The 16,727-nt window shown below is 34.6% G+C and overlaps 1 protein-coding gene across 1 annotated transcript; it reads left to right on the top strand.

Annotated features, from left to right (window-relative positions):
- The first annotated feature begins 1,222 nt into the window (after window positions 1-1,222).
- On the top strand, window positions 1,223-2,578 carry LOC122595545 (G-type lectin S-receptor-like serine/threonine-protein kinase At1g11410). The gene is made up of 5 exons (XM_043767924.1): window positions 1,223-1,360; window positions 1,438-1,648; window positions 1,723-1,960; window positions 2,037-2,184; window positions 2,271-2,578. The coding sequence occupies exons 1-5, from the start codon at window positions 1,247-1,249 to the stop codon at window positions 2,565-2,567; spliced, it is 1,008 nt and encodes a 335-aa protein (XP_043623859.1). The 5' UTR covers window positions 1,223-1,246; the 3' UTR covers window positions 2,568-2,578.
- Window positions 2,579-16,727: the final 14,149 nt, after the last annotated feature.

Genomic DNA, 16,727 nt, shown 5'->3' with positions numbered 1-16,727 from the left:
ATTAAAAGTCCATAAAACAAATATAGTGCATAACTAATTATCATTATTTAAGTGTTTAACAACACATTGATCTGTCAAAATCGAAAAAATCACGTTTTTTGGTGGATGCATCGTTTTGAAGAATATGCATCCAAGATGGATGCACAAAACAAAAAACATGATTTTCTTGATTTTGAAAGGCCAATGTGTTGTTAAACACTTAAATAATGATAATTAGTTATGCACTATGTTAGTTTTACGGACTTTTGATGCATCAAAATGATGTTTTTTAAGTGTTCTCGCCGTTCTTATTTTAAGACTCTTCTCACCGGAATGTTACCCTATATATATATAATATATATATAGTGTGTATATATATAGTTACATTCTTGAGTACTTATTCATCGTAAATAACTTATATATATATAGTTTCCTTATTTTGAGAACAACTTTTTTTGTAAGAACTATGAGAACTCTTAAATAATATATTTGTTAACATATTTTTTTTGTTAATTCACATGTGAAATGATATAAAATAGTATGTTATAGAAGAAACTTTTTTAAAAACCTTCAAAATAGATTTTTGTGAACTTTTAAATGAATATGTTTACGTTTTCATTCACATGTTAATAAATGGGCATATATAAGGTTTTGAAAAACTTTCTTCTACATGTATTTTTGTAACGTTTCACATTTGAATGAACAAAAAAAATATGTGATCCAATACATAATTTAAAAGTTCTTAAGATTCTTACAAGAAAATAGGTTTTCAAAATAAGGCTCCCCTATATATATATATATATATATTATGTGAGAACCATTTCAATTGAAAGAACCATGAAAACATCAAAATTATTACTTGATAATTATACGTGAATGTATATGTGAACAAATTTGTTAACATATAAATAGATTAGATTGTACATAATATTAACTATGTTTATATATGAATAGTTTTCACATAATCGATAATACATTATACTTTATTGCATGCACATCAATGTGAGTAGTGTATTAAGAAATAAAAGTACATGCATTGAGAAAGTGAATAGTGTAAATCATATTCAACCTTTTTTTAACCATTCGCATTTCTATTTGTTTGACGTTATTGTTTATTTAATCAACCAATTTCATGGTACATGGGGTAGTCTTTCGCTTATGGTGCACTTGTTATGTAAAGCTAAATTAATTGTTTCATATAGCCAATCAAAGAGCACGTGAAGTCGGAGTTAGTTTTTTAAATAGTCTAAAATCCTTGGAGAAGGATATGGGTGAAAACGTTGATTTACATGTATTCGAGATAAGCACAATAGTTGCAGCAACGGACAATTTCTCCCTATTAAGTAAGCTTGGGGAAGGTGGCTTCGGTTCAGTTTATAAAGTAATGTTCCACTTATAATCTTGACTTGTATCCGGTTATCTATCTATAAAATGTCAAATAACATTTGCATTATTCAGGGTAGACTACAAAATGGACAAGAAGTTGCCGTAAAAAGATTATCACAAAGCTCAGGTCAAGGGATGCAAGAATTCAAGAATGAAGTTACATTGATAGGGAAACTTCAACACAGAAATCTAGTACGACTTCTGGGATATTGTTTTCATACAGAAGAGAAGATGTTAGTCTATGAATACCTACCAAACAAAGGCTTGGATTGTTTCATCTTTGGTTTGTTCCTTAACTAGCACATATCAAACTATATAATTACTTCACTTAATTTATGTAATATGAATGGTGTCCAGATCAAGAAAAAGGGTCACTTTTAGATTGGAAAACACGATTCCAGATCATTCGAGGAATTGTCCGTGGCTTGCTATATCTTCATCAGGATTCAAGGTTGAGAATCATCCATAGGGATTTAAAAGCAAGCAACATTTTACTAGATGCAGATTTAAATCCCAAAATTTCTGATTTTGGAATGGCAAAAATCTTTGGAGGGGATCAGGAAGAAGCTACAACACTTAGAGTTGTCGGAACATAGTAAATTTCATTCTTGAAAATTCAATTAAATCTAGTTTTGTTTCTGTTTATCTAACTGGATGCCATATGATTCCAGCGGCTATATGTCTCCAGAGTATGCAATGGAAGGGCTTTTTTCGGTGAAATCTGATGTTTATAGTTTTGGAATTCTAGTTTTAGAGATAATAAGTGGTAGAAAAAACACTAGTTATTATATGGAGAGCTCGGTTAACTTGATCGGACATGTAGGTAACTGAGATATGGATCTCGTTTTCTGCTTATATTCGTTCACTTGTCAATATAAACTTTATCATAATTCTCATCTTTTTAGGTTTGGGACTTGTGGAAACAAGAGAGTGCACTAAAGATAGTTGATCGGGCATTAGGAGATTCATTTGACGCTGATGAAATTCTACGATGCATCCATGTCGGAATTCTATGTCTTCAAGAGCAAGCAAGTGATCGGCCAACAATGACAGACGTAGCATTTATGCTGAGTAATCGCGATACAAAACTTCCATCTCCAAATCAACCAGCATTTATTTTTAGAAACTCAACGACAGCATCACCGAGTGCCGGGGTTGGCTCTGTCGATAGTGAGACCATCAGCATCCTTCATGCTCGATAACTTCATGATGCCTTTAGCGGAAACACTTTGAACAATTGGTGGCACAAAAAAACAATATATTACCTATGCTTGAACATATATAATAAACAATTGCATACCCAACTAAAGATATAAACCTTGTAATTTGAAATCAAGTTGTACTATTGGACCTCTGCGTTGCTGAATTACCAATTGGGTAAAAAAGGTTTAGTTAATGGGTCATTATTATAAGAATATAAACAAGTTAGTATACTAATCTGGTTTAATAAGTCATGGATTACGAAGCATTTGGATTATGAAGCATTACAATGTCTAGCTTTCAAAAGTGGCATGTTACCAATGAATCGTTACAACCCTTCATTCCACTGCTTCACTATATATTGAAGAACTTTGTAGGTTATTGTGTTGAATTGTGATAATGAAGATTACAAGAGGTAGTATTTATAGAGTCTACTATCGTAATACATGGAAACTAATAATATGGAAACTAATACTAATACTAATATGAAAACTAATACTATCTTAATACAACCCCTCAAGCTAAGGCCATTGTGTGACTCATAGCTTCTCAACAGCATGAATCGATATAAAGATAAGGCATTCGTAAAAACATCAACAATCTAATCATTTGAAGATATTAACTTTACTGACAAGTTTCCTTAAGCAACTTTCTCTCATACAAAATGGAAATCATTCCACATTCTTTGTCACACATAGATTGTCAAACCACAATGTTGGAGTAGTGTCTATAGGAGTGGGCAATTCTTGAAGTAGAGATTGAAACCATGTAAGCTCGGCGACAGTGTCAGCCATAGCTTTGTACTCAACCTCTGTGGATGACCGAGATATAGTGCGTTGTTTTCTAGCAGACCAAGAGGAAAGATTTGTAACATTTGCAAATTTTGACTCGTTGACTTTTAATAAACGTGATTTATATGTGGTTATTTGATTCTTGAACCGTTGATTTAAACATGTTAAATGACTAATTATTCTAGTCGACTTGACTAATTCATTTATTTAACTATGAATTAGAAAACGTGTATTTATGTTAAACGGGACTATGTGAATGTATTGATCGGGTTAAAACGTAAAACGATTTATAGGTTAACTAGTAATGTAATCGGGTGATCCATGGATCGACCCATGACCCATGAACCACCACTTGTGACCCAACCCAAGTCTTCCACCTCTCACCTTATCGATCCATTCATTCATTCATTCAATTCACCCTCCAATTTCCCTCTCCCTCACTAAATGCTTGCACCTATCACTCCCACTAAATTCTAGTACCATTAAATGTGTTTCAAGTTAGATTAGTGTAATAATCATCAACAATATCATTATTCAATCACCATACCTAATTTTGGAAAGTCAAAGTGCAATAAAGCTTGATTTTTAGCTTAATTTTGGATTTAAACCTTACTTGGAGTTTTTGGTAAGTAAATCTTGTCCAACACTTTCATTTTTATGTTATAAACTTATTTCTAACCAAAAGGAAGTAATTATGGGTCAAAAACCTAGTCAAAAACATTGATGGGTCGAATTAGGGTTCTAAATAAACCAAGTGGGTCAAATTGCTGTTTTCACGCTTGATCATTGAGATGAGTCGAAATCCTCACATGGGTTATGGTTAAAAACATGTTTATAATCTCACCTAATCCATTTCTTGGCCAAATTCGAGTTTAAACCACTTACAAACCGAATTAGGGTTTTTATATGTCAAAAATTAGGTCAAAAAGCATTTTTAGACAAATTAATGATTTTTGGTTCGAATTGTAAGGAGGGTTGTGGTTGTTTATTCTATCTCGGTCAACAACACATGAAAGTTGGCCCAATTCCTTCACTGATCGATCTCACATCTTGATTTAGGGTTAATTGCATGAAAGTCAAATTTTGACTTTTTGGTCAACCCCTAATTCTTGCCCAAATCGTTCATGGCTGCCCATTTCTTTTGTCTTCTCCTTGCACCATAGCATATGCCCATGGTGGTGTACCTTACGCTGGCCTGTAACTCGAAATGGCACCTTACGCCCGTTTTCTTCTGTTCACGCCAAACATGATGCTAAAAACCTCCTTTTGAAGCCACCATAATTTATGGTGACTTCCACCGTACCTTACGCCTGGAGTGTTTGGCCTACCATCCCTTACGTTGTCGAGCATCGTCCTTTACGCCCACGTTTCTACTCCCACCGTACCTTAAGGCCACCACCACCGTAATTTACGGTGGTGTAGCTCTTTTGTTTTCCTGACACTGTTTCAACATCTTCCTCTCTTCTTGGATCTTGCACAACCTTGTGTGGGCCCTCTCTATCTCTGTTAAGTTGTATACTGTTGGATAGTGGTGTGAGAGAAAAACCCTAAATCGATTTTAACTTTGCAATATATATATATATATATATAGATAGTGAAGGGATCAAGTGAGAACCAACATATATGGTGAGAACCGTGAGAACCATTGAAAAGTCATATCTAAGGGTTTTGCCCTTAGAATTAAGGGCTATGCCCGTAGTCCCGTACCGTAACAACCGTCACCATTTCTTGCATAGCCGCCCATCAAATCCATACCATTCTCATATGCGTCCGGTGACAACCCCTTTAGAACGGATGTAGGGCAACGCCTGTACCGTATCCATATGTTTTCTTAATACGTAACCCATATGAATTTTTTTTTTAAAAAAATTTAATTTTTTTTTTTGGAATGGGTTTTTGTTAAAAATAAATAAAAAACAATAAAAAGTTTCAACAAATGAAAAATAAAAATTAAAAAAATAAAAAACCACACAAAAAAGAAAAATTAAGGAGAGAAACTAATGGTTATCACAGTTCTTTCTATATTTGTGGTTTTCACATTAACCCTACCCTATATATATATATAGTATACGGGTGAGTTATTTTGATAACTTATAAAAAAAGTCTCCAGAACCATTTTGGACAACACATTGTTTTTCTTTTTCTCTCTCTTCATTTAAATAATAAAATTTATCCAAATTATTCAAAATGCTTTATCTCACAAACCGTAAATCGTTAGACGAAATAAAAAGCATGGGTAGTCTTAAAATTCCGCCCTCTTTCATTAGAGATACAATTCGATATACTTTTGACGACTTTTAATTTTCCTGTTTTTTTGTACTTACACATAATTTACACATGTGTAGGCTGAACAAAATTTATGATAGGTTATTGAGGGTGATAGGTCATAGCGTGATAGGTCATAGATGGTGATAGGTCATAGGGGGTGAGCAGTGATGGGTGATTTACCTAACGGGCTCCCCCCTTAGCGACTATAGCTCCGCCATGGACTGACGGGCTCTGCCCTTAACCTTCATTGTTGTGTACATATGTTCATTTACTAATTTACATGTAAAAACAATGATCCTACACATGTGTAGGTACACAAGTACAAGAGGAAAAAAAATTAAAAAATCGTCAAAAGTATATCGAATTGGATTTCTAATGAAAGAGGACGAAATTTTAAGACTACTCATGCTTTTTGTTTCCTCTAACGATTTACGGTTTGTGAGATAAAACATTTTGAATGATTTGGGTGAATTTTGTTATTTAATTAAAGAGAGAGAGAAGGAAAGAATGTGTAATCCAGAATGGTTCTTGAGTTCTTTTTTATTTGTGGGTTCTTAAATAACCCTTCCTCTATAAGTATATATATATAATTCACGGTATTTTTTCTCCTTATTTTATTTTAGTTTTCTTTTGGGCCAACTCTCTTTGTTTTGGATTAGGCTCCATTTGGTTCGTACCTTTGTATCTTGGATGTCCATTTTGAGAAGTTTGTCGGGTTCGAGTCGAATGTATAAGCAAAACTCATACGTACATGTGTATATATATATATAAGAAGAGTTTATATATATATAAAATACTCACGTTATCATGGAAGTCGAGAAACCCTAAATTTATTTGTAACGGAAAAACGTGAACCTAATTTACATGCATATATATATATACTTACGTATGTATATATATATATACGCACATTTGTTTATAAATGATATAAATAAATACATTTATGTTAATACGCAAGTTATATAAACGTGAACATAGGCTGTGAAACTTGAAGAATTCGAGACAATTATAATTCGTTGAATGCTTGCAATCCAATTAAAGCAAAGGTGAGTTTCGTAAACCCTCCCTACTCAATTGAGATTCGGCTGGAAAGTGTACATGGTTGTTTGATTGTTGCTTATTCGATTGATTGATTGTTCAATTGACGTAATGACTTGTTGTTCGATAAATCATGCTTTCGTTTATGATTATATGTTGTGGTTGGATAGTTGTACATACATGGAAGACGATTATACTTTCAATGAGTAGTAGATGTGGTGGGAAGGCTGCGGGTGACCCTATATATAAGCATCAATGTTTCCTTGAAAGTAGAATCGTATGAAGTGTATGTGCATCGTGTTGCCGTTAACTAGATACATTATGATGTGATTCGAGACATTAGTTTATGTATTCATTATGATCGTTATGTACGTCTTATGCTCGTTATATTTGTTATGATCGTTATGGATTGTGGAATCCACGTTATGGTATCTTTATATCCACGTTATGGGTATCTCGATATCCATGTTATGGGTATCTCTATATCCACGTTATTGGTATCTTTATATCCACGTTATGGGGAACTCTATATCCACGTTTTGAGTATCCTTATATCCACGTTATGGGTATCTTTATATCCACGTTATGGGTTGTTGAGCCTACGTTATTGAATATTATTAATCATTATAGATATTGTTGTTGTTAAACGTTGATTGTATTGATATTGTGCTAACGTGACCCCTTTTAGGGTTTCCTTGGAACGTGATTAGATATTCTAGTCGCCTTATATCGTTAACGGTTGATATCCCGACACACTTGTTTCCCATTACTTGTCCCTACCAACTCACCAACTTTATGTTGATGCATGTCAGTACACTTTTTAGGTGACAGGTTAGCTCAAAGACGTATTGGATGATTGATTACTTGATTATTCTTGAATTTGCCTTGGACTTGGACTTCTTGGATCCGTGATTCGTTGTTTCCCGAATAGGAACTATGCTTATGTGTGATCCGGTTACTTATATTATTGAATGGTTCGTATGGATTACCTAATCCTTTTTATGCATTTAGACTCACTCTATATAATTTCTATGTTGTGTTGTGCTATTTGTGTAACCCTCATGATTCCACCTTTTTGGGGTGTTACAAGATTAGATCCCAGATATATGGCAAACCCCCCTGTGGATCGACGGTCATCTGGGCAACTAGCCCAAATAGCATCAGAGTAGGCATTAATAGCATTGAAGGAGGCATCAGCATAAACATGTAACTGATTTGTTGAGTTGCTAAATATGCGTAACCCGTAACTGGATGTCCCTTGTAAGTAACGAAGAATAGGCTTAATAGCTTACCAATGATTCTCGGTCGTGGCTTGCTATATCTTCATCAGGATTCTAGGCTCAGGATCATCCACAAGTATTTAAAAGTAAGCAACATTTTTCTAGATGCAGATTTAAACCGAAGCTACAACACTTAGAGTTGTTGGAACATAGTATATTTCTTTCTTGTCACTTCAACTCAATTAGTCTTGTTTCATTTATCTAACGGAAATGTCATATGATTCCAGCCGCTATATGTTTCCAGTGTATGCAATAGAAGCCTTTATTGAGTTAAATCTGATGTTTATAGTTTCGGAATTCTAGTTCTAATCTTCTAGAGATAATAAGTGGTAGAAAAAACAACAGTTACTATATGGAGAGCTCGATTAACTTGATCGGACATGTAAGTAACTTAAAGTTGGATTTGTATTTTTGTTTCATTATCGTTCGTATTTCAGTACAAACTTTATCAAATTCATATTTTTAGGTTTGGGACTTGTGGAAACAAGATAGATCACTAGAGGTAGTTGATACAACTTTAGGAGATTCATTTGATGCCATCAAATTCTAAGATGCATCCATGTCAGGATCTTGTGTCTCCAAGAACTAGCAAGTGATCGACCAACATTGACAGATATAGCCTTTATGCTGAGTAATCGTGACACAAATCTTCCTTCTCCTAATCAATCGGCCTTCATCTTCAGAAAACTGAACTATGGTATTGACTCAACAACAGCATCAGTCAGTGGTAGTGTTGGCTCTGTCTATGATAAGACCATCACCATCCTTCATGCTCGGTGAGTTCATGATGTCTTAAAGACAGACACTCTGAACACAGAGTCACACAAGAAACAATATAACACCTATGCTTGAATATTAACTGTTAGTTTGCATATCTAACTAAAGATGTGAATTGTGATTTCAAATCAAGTTGTACAGTTGGACCCCTGTAATGCCAAAATACCAATTTGGTTCAAAGAAATTTGGTTAATGGGGGGCCTTTCAAGCTTGAGGAATAGGCCAACAACACATGTATATAGGAATAAAAGAGATTCTGTAATCAACATGATTTATCAACCGAATTCACATCAACAATGGTGTTTGGTTAGTGTGTGTGTTCTTGGTGTTTGTGTGTGTATTGAGAGAGAATTGGAATCAAGAGTGTGATATTTCGGATGTAATTGTATGAATAATGTGTTGTTAATTAACACTATTAGCCTCTCAACCTTAGAAATTATCAACTCATGACTTAACAACAAGTCCATAACTTAAATTACAATGTATCACTATTTTTGGATTTCTAACATTCTCCCCCTTAGTGATATATTGTGATGTCTGAAGTACGTGTTGATTTGTCTTGTAGGAATGAATTTGATGAGCCCGGTGATGAAGACAATTGGTGTATGAAAACAAGTCTTCAAAGCTTTCTCATTGTCTTTGGAGAACTTGATTCAATCTTGGTCTTTAGACTTCTTGAAGTTAGATCATCTGTTGTTTCTCAATGTTCTTATAGAACAGAGAATGATGAGTGTGTGTATGTCTTGAATCTTTGAAGATTGTTGAATCATGAATCAGAGTTGTCTTTTGAGGTGCGGAAGGTATGAACTTGTCTTGAATTCTTCAATCTTCGAATCTTGAAGTCATTTCTTTGAGATCTTGGAATGAATTTTCAGAAATATGTACTCTCCCCCTTGATGTGTACAATGTAGCTTTAGATAAAGTGTTTGTTGTATGACGTGAAGATCTTTAATTTTGACGAAGACTCTTTTTGAAGCTTTTCTTCTTTGTCTCGAATCTTCAATCTTTTGTCCTTTGAATCTTTGATCTTTGTCACATCGTCTTGAATACTTTTGAGAGTAAACATTTCAAAAAGGTTTTGGAAAGTCTCTTATGAAGTAATCATACTCCTCATTAATCCATGAGTAATCACAGTCTCTTTGATTTTTGAAGCTGAATGATAGTATCTCTGAAAGCAATTAAAACAACCAAACACAAACTTTTATCCTTGACCTTATCAATCATTCTAATTTCTTTTCCTAATCAATAATCAATCATACTATTTTCTCCCCCTCATAATGACAAAGTTGGGAACCAATGTCATTATGCAAACATTGATTGATTGGAATGTTTGAAAGAAATAATCATGACTAAGTTCTAGACATTATGCTCATGGAGAATTATCAACCATCAAAACATCAATCTAACCATATAATCCAACCCAATTGTACCTATGGATGACTAAAATGTGAGATTGAAGTTGTTGGGATAAACATTGTATCATGGTGTTGGTGTTTTCTATGTTCGGGTGATGAGAAAAGAAACCGGATAAGAATGATCCGTTTGTACTCAAAAATCGAAAGGATTAATGAAATGACCGAAGGAAATGTATTATCATTTATCGGATTTCCTATGTATCATTGAGACATGCACAAAGCAAACCTCTAACATAGTTTGGTCTTTTGGCTTTCCAACCTCAAGATTGCTTTAAAGAATGTAAACCATAGTCAGTGTCACCTAGGCATTCGATAACCATGTTCTACTATCCGTAAAGACTTTTAGGAAAAATCCAAGGTCACAATAGACTTCTTGTTAACTCAATAATTACAAAAATGCAATTATGAGACCTATGTTCAAAGCTGGAAAGGATGTATGCAATGGTAGGATTTCCATTTGATCATTGTGACATATCAATTAAGATATCACTACAAATGTTCCGGCTATATCACAAAGATAAGCATGTATATCACAAAGATATGACGCAAATGTGTCCTAAGGAATAAATAACGATCAAATTAATGATCAATTATGAAAGCTCTAGACACATAGTGATCAAATGAAGTCGGGTACTGGAGCAGAGTGTCACCCTTTTTCAATATCAACGTCTTCCAAATGAAGAGTTAATAGAGATGAGAAAATCTCCGTGAAAAGTAAAACAAGCATTTGTTAAGAAACACTTGAGTGGTTAGGTAAAGATGTGCATTGCTTCATTGGGTCCATGAAGGCTTCTTCAATACCGAGATATCAACAAATGATATCTGATAGAGATGTGTTTTAGCCGGCGATTTGAGAATTTTAGGGAAGGGTATCAATTCTTTTAACCCTTTTCTCACAACATTATCACCATAACCTCTCACTTTTCTACTGTACTCCCTCCAACTTAGTTGCACGAATTCATCATCACTCAAGAATACCCTCACTATCTAATGAAAGAAGTGAAAACTCCGGGGTTAGAACTCATCGGCGATGATGAAATTCATGGAGTAGAATTTTGAGAAAAACCTAGTCGCTCATGTGCAAACTAAACACCGAACTTCCTTTGAAGAAAATATTTTGAAAAAATCATCAAATGTGAAAAGAAAAAAAATTTTAAAAACACATTTGAAGTTTGAAAGAGATTTGAAATCACAAACTCCCCCTTAATCAATGCAAGGATAGATCAAAAAGATTTTCATAGAAAAGGTGGAGCAAAAATGATTTGTGTGAAATCAAAACAGGTTTTATGAAAAGTGAACTCAATCAATTGTTCAAGATGAGATAACTCAGGAGTACACAAAGGCGTTCAATCCTTTGCTTCTCATATCAACAATTGAGAGTTTTTGAAATAGGTGTAACAAAATTACAATTAACATCTTGTATTATACATATACATTCATATAAGATTACTTGGAAGTACACATAGGCGTTCAATTCCACGTTATCTTATATCAATTTATATGTATAACAACATGAATTAATTCCAACTTTGAAACATAAATAATTTTTCTGTTTAGGACTGGGTTGCATACAGAGTATATGCAAGCCATTGTGAAATAAATAACACAAATAAGCACGGGTTATACACTGAGTGTGCATAAGCCATTTTAAAATAAATAGTTCAATGAAGAACGAGTTGCATACTGAATATATGCAAGCCACTGTGAGATAAAAGAAAATTTTTATTTTTGTATTTGATTTTTGGTTTTTCAATTTTTAATTTTTTAAAAATGAATCAAGAATTCCTTCCATGGTAAAGTGAATCAAGGATCAAGATTTAGCATACCAAGTTTAGAGATTAAGAAATTAAACCTCTTTTCGTCCAGTGGTTTTGTGAACAAATCAGCGAGTTGGTGGTCAGTTCCCACGAAATAGAGTTCGATGTCACCTTTCTCAACATGATCTTTGAGAATATTATATCTCACATCAATGTATTTTGAACATGAGTGGTTGACTGAGTTGACGGCAATTGCAATGGCACTTTGAGAATCACAATAGATAGGGACACGATCATATTTCAGACCATAGTCAGTAAGTTGTGTTTTCATCCATAACACTTGAGCACAACAACTAGCAGCAGCTACATATTCAGCTTCTGCTGTTGACAGTGATACGCAATTTTGCTTCTTGGATGACCAACTTACAATCTTATCCCCTAAGAATTGTAAAGTACCAGATGTGCTTTTGCGATCAAGCTTACAACCTGCATGATCTGCATCTGAATAGGCAGTTAAATTGAATCCAGTATCCCTTGGATACCAGAGACCAAGATTGGGTGTACCCTTCAGATAACGAAAAATTCGTTTCACAGCTTGGTAATGTAAATCAGTAGGAGCGGCTTGATACCTAGCACACATACATGTTGCAAACATTATATCTGGGCGAGATGCTGTAAGATACAACAACGAACCAATCATGCTTCTATACCTCTTTTGGTCAAATGGTTTCCCATTTTTATCAGCATTTATGTTTGTACGAGCAGCCATTGGGGTTGAAATTGAAGAACAGTTAGTCATTTCAAACGTTTCAACATATCTGTTATGTACTTACCTTGTGATATAAAAATACCAGTTGGTAATTGTTTGATTTGTAGATCCAAGAAGTAATTCATTTCCCCAATCATGCTCATTTCAAAATGATTGACCATTAGAGATGAAAAATTTCGGCAAAAAGTTTGACTGGTTGACCCAAAAATAATGTCATCAACATATATTTGGACAAGTAAAACATGTTTACCTTGCTTACGAATAAATAGGGTAGGGTCAATAGTACCTTTGGTAAAGCCCCCTTTGAGTAAGAAAGTAGATAAGGAATCATACCATGCTCGGGGTGCCTGTTTCAAACCATAGAGAGCCTTGTCTAACCTGTAGACATGGTTTGGCTTTTTAGGATCAACAAAACCTTCAGGTTGCTCCACATAAACTTCTTCTTTGAGTTCTCCATTCAAGAATGCTGTTTTCACATCCATTTGAAACACTGTGAAGTTTCTGAATGCGGCATAGGCTAAGAATATACGAATGGCCTCCATTCTTGCAACAGGAGCGAAAGTTTCATCGAAATCCACACCAGGTTGTTGGCAGTAACCCTTTGCAACCAATCTAGCTTTGTTCCTTACTACAACTCCATTTTCATCCTTCTTGTTCTTGAAAATCCACTTGGTGCGAATTGGTTCTTCTGTTCTTGGATTTGGAACCAATCTCCATACTTTCAGTCTTTCAAACTGAGCTAATTCATCTTGCATTGCTTTAACCCACTCTGGATCACAAAGAGCTTCAGAGACGGTTTTAGGTTCAATGTTACTCAGTGAAAGTGCAACAAGACACTCATTGACTGTAGTACGGGTAGAAACACCAGCTTGTGGATCTCCGATGATTTGTTCTGTAGGATGATCTTTGCGCATACGTGACCACTTATTGTCATGAGGAAGAGGATTTTGTTGATGAAGGTCAACATTATCATCATTAAATCCAGAGTTCTGTTGAGCAATAGAATCATAGCTTGGAAGAACTCTTTCCTCAAAATTTGGATGATCAAAACCCATTGGTACATACATATTTGGAGTATATGATGGATTTGTTGTTTGGGTGATTTGAGAAGGTTGTTCTTGATCATTCTTTTGAGAATAAATATCACTTGAAGATGATTCTTCTTGCTCTGTAGAATTTGAAGATGATTCATGATTGTTATCTGGAACTGATTCATTTGTTTGAATGGGGTCATTGTTCGGAATTGGTTCATTGATGACTTGAGGTTCCTTTTCTTGAATCGGTTTTGAGTTGTAGAATTCTTCGAAAAGAATATCTAGCTTTTCACTTGTTGGAGTTGGATATTTCTTGAATTTTGAAGCTAAGGTAGACGTCCTTGATGAAGCACTTGAAGTACTTTGATCACTAATTGTAGGTAGCAAACTTTCTTGTTCAAATATCGTGCCAGACATCTCGTCAAACCAAACATTCATGGTTTCTTGAATCGTGTTTGTTCGACGATTAAAGATGCGATATACAATCGATGTCTTTGAGTAACCAACAAAGTAACCTTCGTCACCTTTCTTTTCAAACTTTCCAACATTTTCCCGATCATTCAAGGTATAACAGACACACCCAAAAATATGGAAGTAATTGATGTTGGGTTTGCGTTTGTTAATAACCTCATAAGGAGTCTTCCCATGATGCTGATTAATGATGGACCGATTTTGAGTATGACATGCAGTGTCAACAGCTTCAGCCCACATGTTTGATGGTAACTTGGAATAAGCAAGCATTGTTCTTGCTGCTTCCACCAGCGTACGGTTTCTCCTTTCAACAACACCATTTTGTTGCGGGGTACGAACAACAGAGAATTGGTGAGTAATGCCTTTTGATTTGCAAAATTCATTGAAGATGGCATTTTTGAACTCAGTACCGTTATCTGAACGGATATAACGGACTGGAAGTTGAAGATTCACTTGAGTGGAAGTGATGAAATCGATCAGTATTTGAGTTGTTTCATCTTTTGAAGCAAGAAACTTGACCCAAGTGTATCTAGAATAATCATCAATGATAACCAGAATATATCTCTTCCCGTTTTTGCTTTGTACTTTCATAGGCCCACAAAGATCCATGTGAATCAAATGAAGAGGTGCCAAAGTGTGTGGAATTTTCTTTGGTTTATGAGAAGTTCTCTTGATCTTCCCAACTGCACAAGAAGGACAGACATGCTCACTTTCATATTTGTAGTCAGGCAAGCCTTCAACAAGTTGCTTGTTGACTAATGCATTGATGGTTTGATAATTCAAGTGAGAAAGTCTTCTGTGCCACAACCAAGAATTTTTTGATGTAGCTTTTGAAACAAGACAGATATTATCAGTTGGTTGGTTATCATCAAGATTAACTGTGAAAAGATTGTCTTCACGATATCCGCATAGGATATCAACTCCATCTAGAGTTTGAACTTTGCACAGAGATTGTCGAAAAAGTACTTGAAGATTGTTGTCACAGAACTGTCCAACACTGAACAAGTTATGACTCAGGCCTTCAACATAATGAACCTTTTTGATGACAATTCCGTTTCTTTCAATCTCTCCATAACCTAGAATTGGAGCAAAATTGTTGTTTCCAAAACGAACAGTTCCCATGAATTTTTCAATAAAATTCTTGAGCAATGATTTATTGCCAGTCGTGTGTTTTGAACACCCTGAATCGAGTATCCATACACAGATGGTTATTACCTGCAAACAAAAATTTAACCGACTTTAGGTACCCACTTAAAGACGGGTCCTTTGTGGTTAGTTAAAACAGGCAGGGAGTATAACTTAGGAAATGCATACAAACATGCTTTCATGTCAACATACTTGTTAATAAGCACATTATCAACAAGTATATCTGGATTGAACAATCGAATATTAACGCATGAATCAAAAATGACATGTTTACCAACATTCAAACCATGTATATGAGAACAAGAATTATCATTGTTTACAACATCACAAGGCCTAGCCTTGGCACCATTAACATTGTTTAACTCAGAGGACTTAAAAGATAAATTGTTTGACTCAACAAAAACATGCTTCTTCTTTCTACCATCTTTTCTTCTTCGCCTTTTCTTCTTTTTATCAACATTAGTGATCTTAGGTACTAATGACTTAGCTACCCATTTAGACTCACTAATCAAGCTCTTTCCACCTGTTGGATTGACATTAAGAAGATTAGAATGAGAGTTTTGAAGCACTTTTATCTTTTCAGACTCTTTTGGAGGTACGGAAACTTCTTGTTTCTTAGATTTATCATGAGAAAACCAGCCATATCTATCCCTATACCTAGTTGCACCATTTGAAGCATCCCTAGTTAGCAAAACTGAGCTAGACTTAGACACTTTAGAATTTGAACTAGAATGAGAGCTAGATGAAGAAACATTTGAATTGATTTTCAGAAGTTTCACTTTGATGTATTTGATTTTGGGATTGGTCTCATCTTGTTTGGTTTTAACATGCTTTTCTGGGGTAGAACACTTTGTTTTTAACTTATTGATTCTTGGTTTGGTGACAGTCTTTGGTTCAGTCTTGATGGGTTTGGAAGTAGCCTGTTTCTTTGAATAATATGAAGTTGAAGCTTTGAAAAATGATTTTGGAGATTCCTCTTTTGATTCAACTTTGATTTTGGTAGATTCAATCTTTTTCTCAGTTTCAGAATCAAAAACATATTCTCCCTCCATGAATTTATCAAAATCAGATTTGTGGAATGGTGAAACCGGAGAGAATTTTGAAAAATCAGGAGTTTTGTTTTTCAACTTCACACTATTGGTTGTCTCAGGAATAAAATTAACTTGAACTGACGCTTCTTTGGTTTCACAAGAAAATTGAGTAGAAGTATCAACACCTATACTAACACAAGGCTTAAGGTGAACAACTAACTCTTCAGGAAACTCACAAGTGAAAAACCTAACGTAGTACCATATCAAAACTAAACTATGCATAAGTTCATCATTCGATAAATCAGATTGCACATAATCATCAGCTATTTCAGTAGCCGTATTTCGACATGAATACTCAAAAGAATCAGTCAAGGTTTGGGTGGAG

This window comes from Erigeron canadensis, chromosome 4, assembly GCF_010389155.1.
Source record: "Erigeron canadensis isolate Cc75 chromosome 4, C_canadensis_v1, whole genome shotgun sequence".
NCBI lineage: Eukaryota > Viridiplantae > Streptophyta > Magnoliopsida > Asterales > Asteraceae > Erigeron > Erigeron canadensis.
Note: the sequence above shows the minus strand (reverse complement) of the source record. Positions and strands in the feature narration are given on the sequence as shown.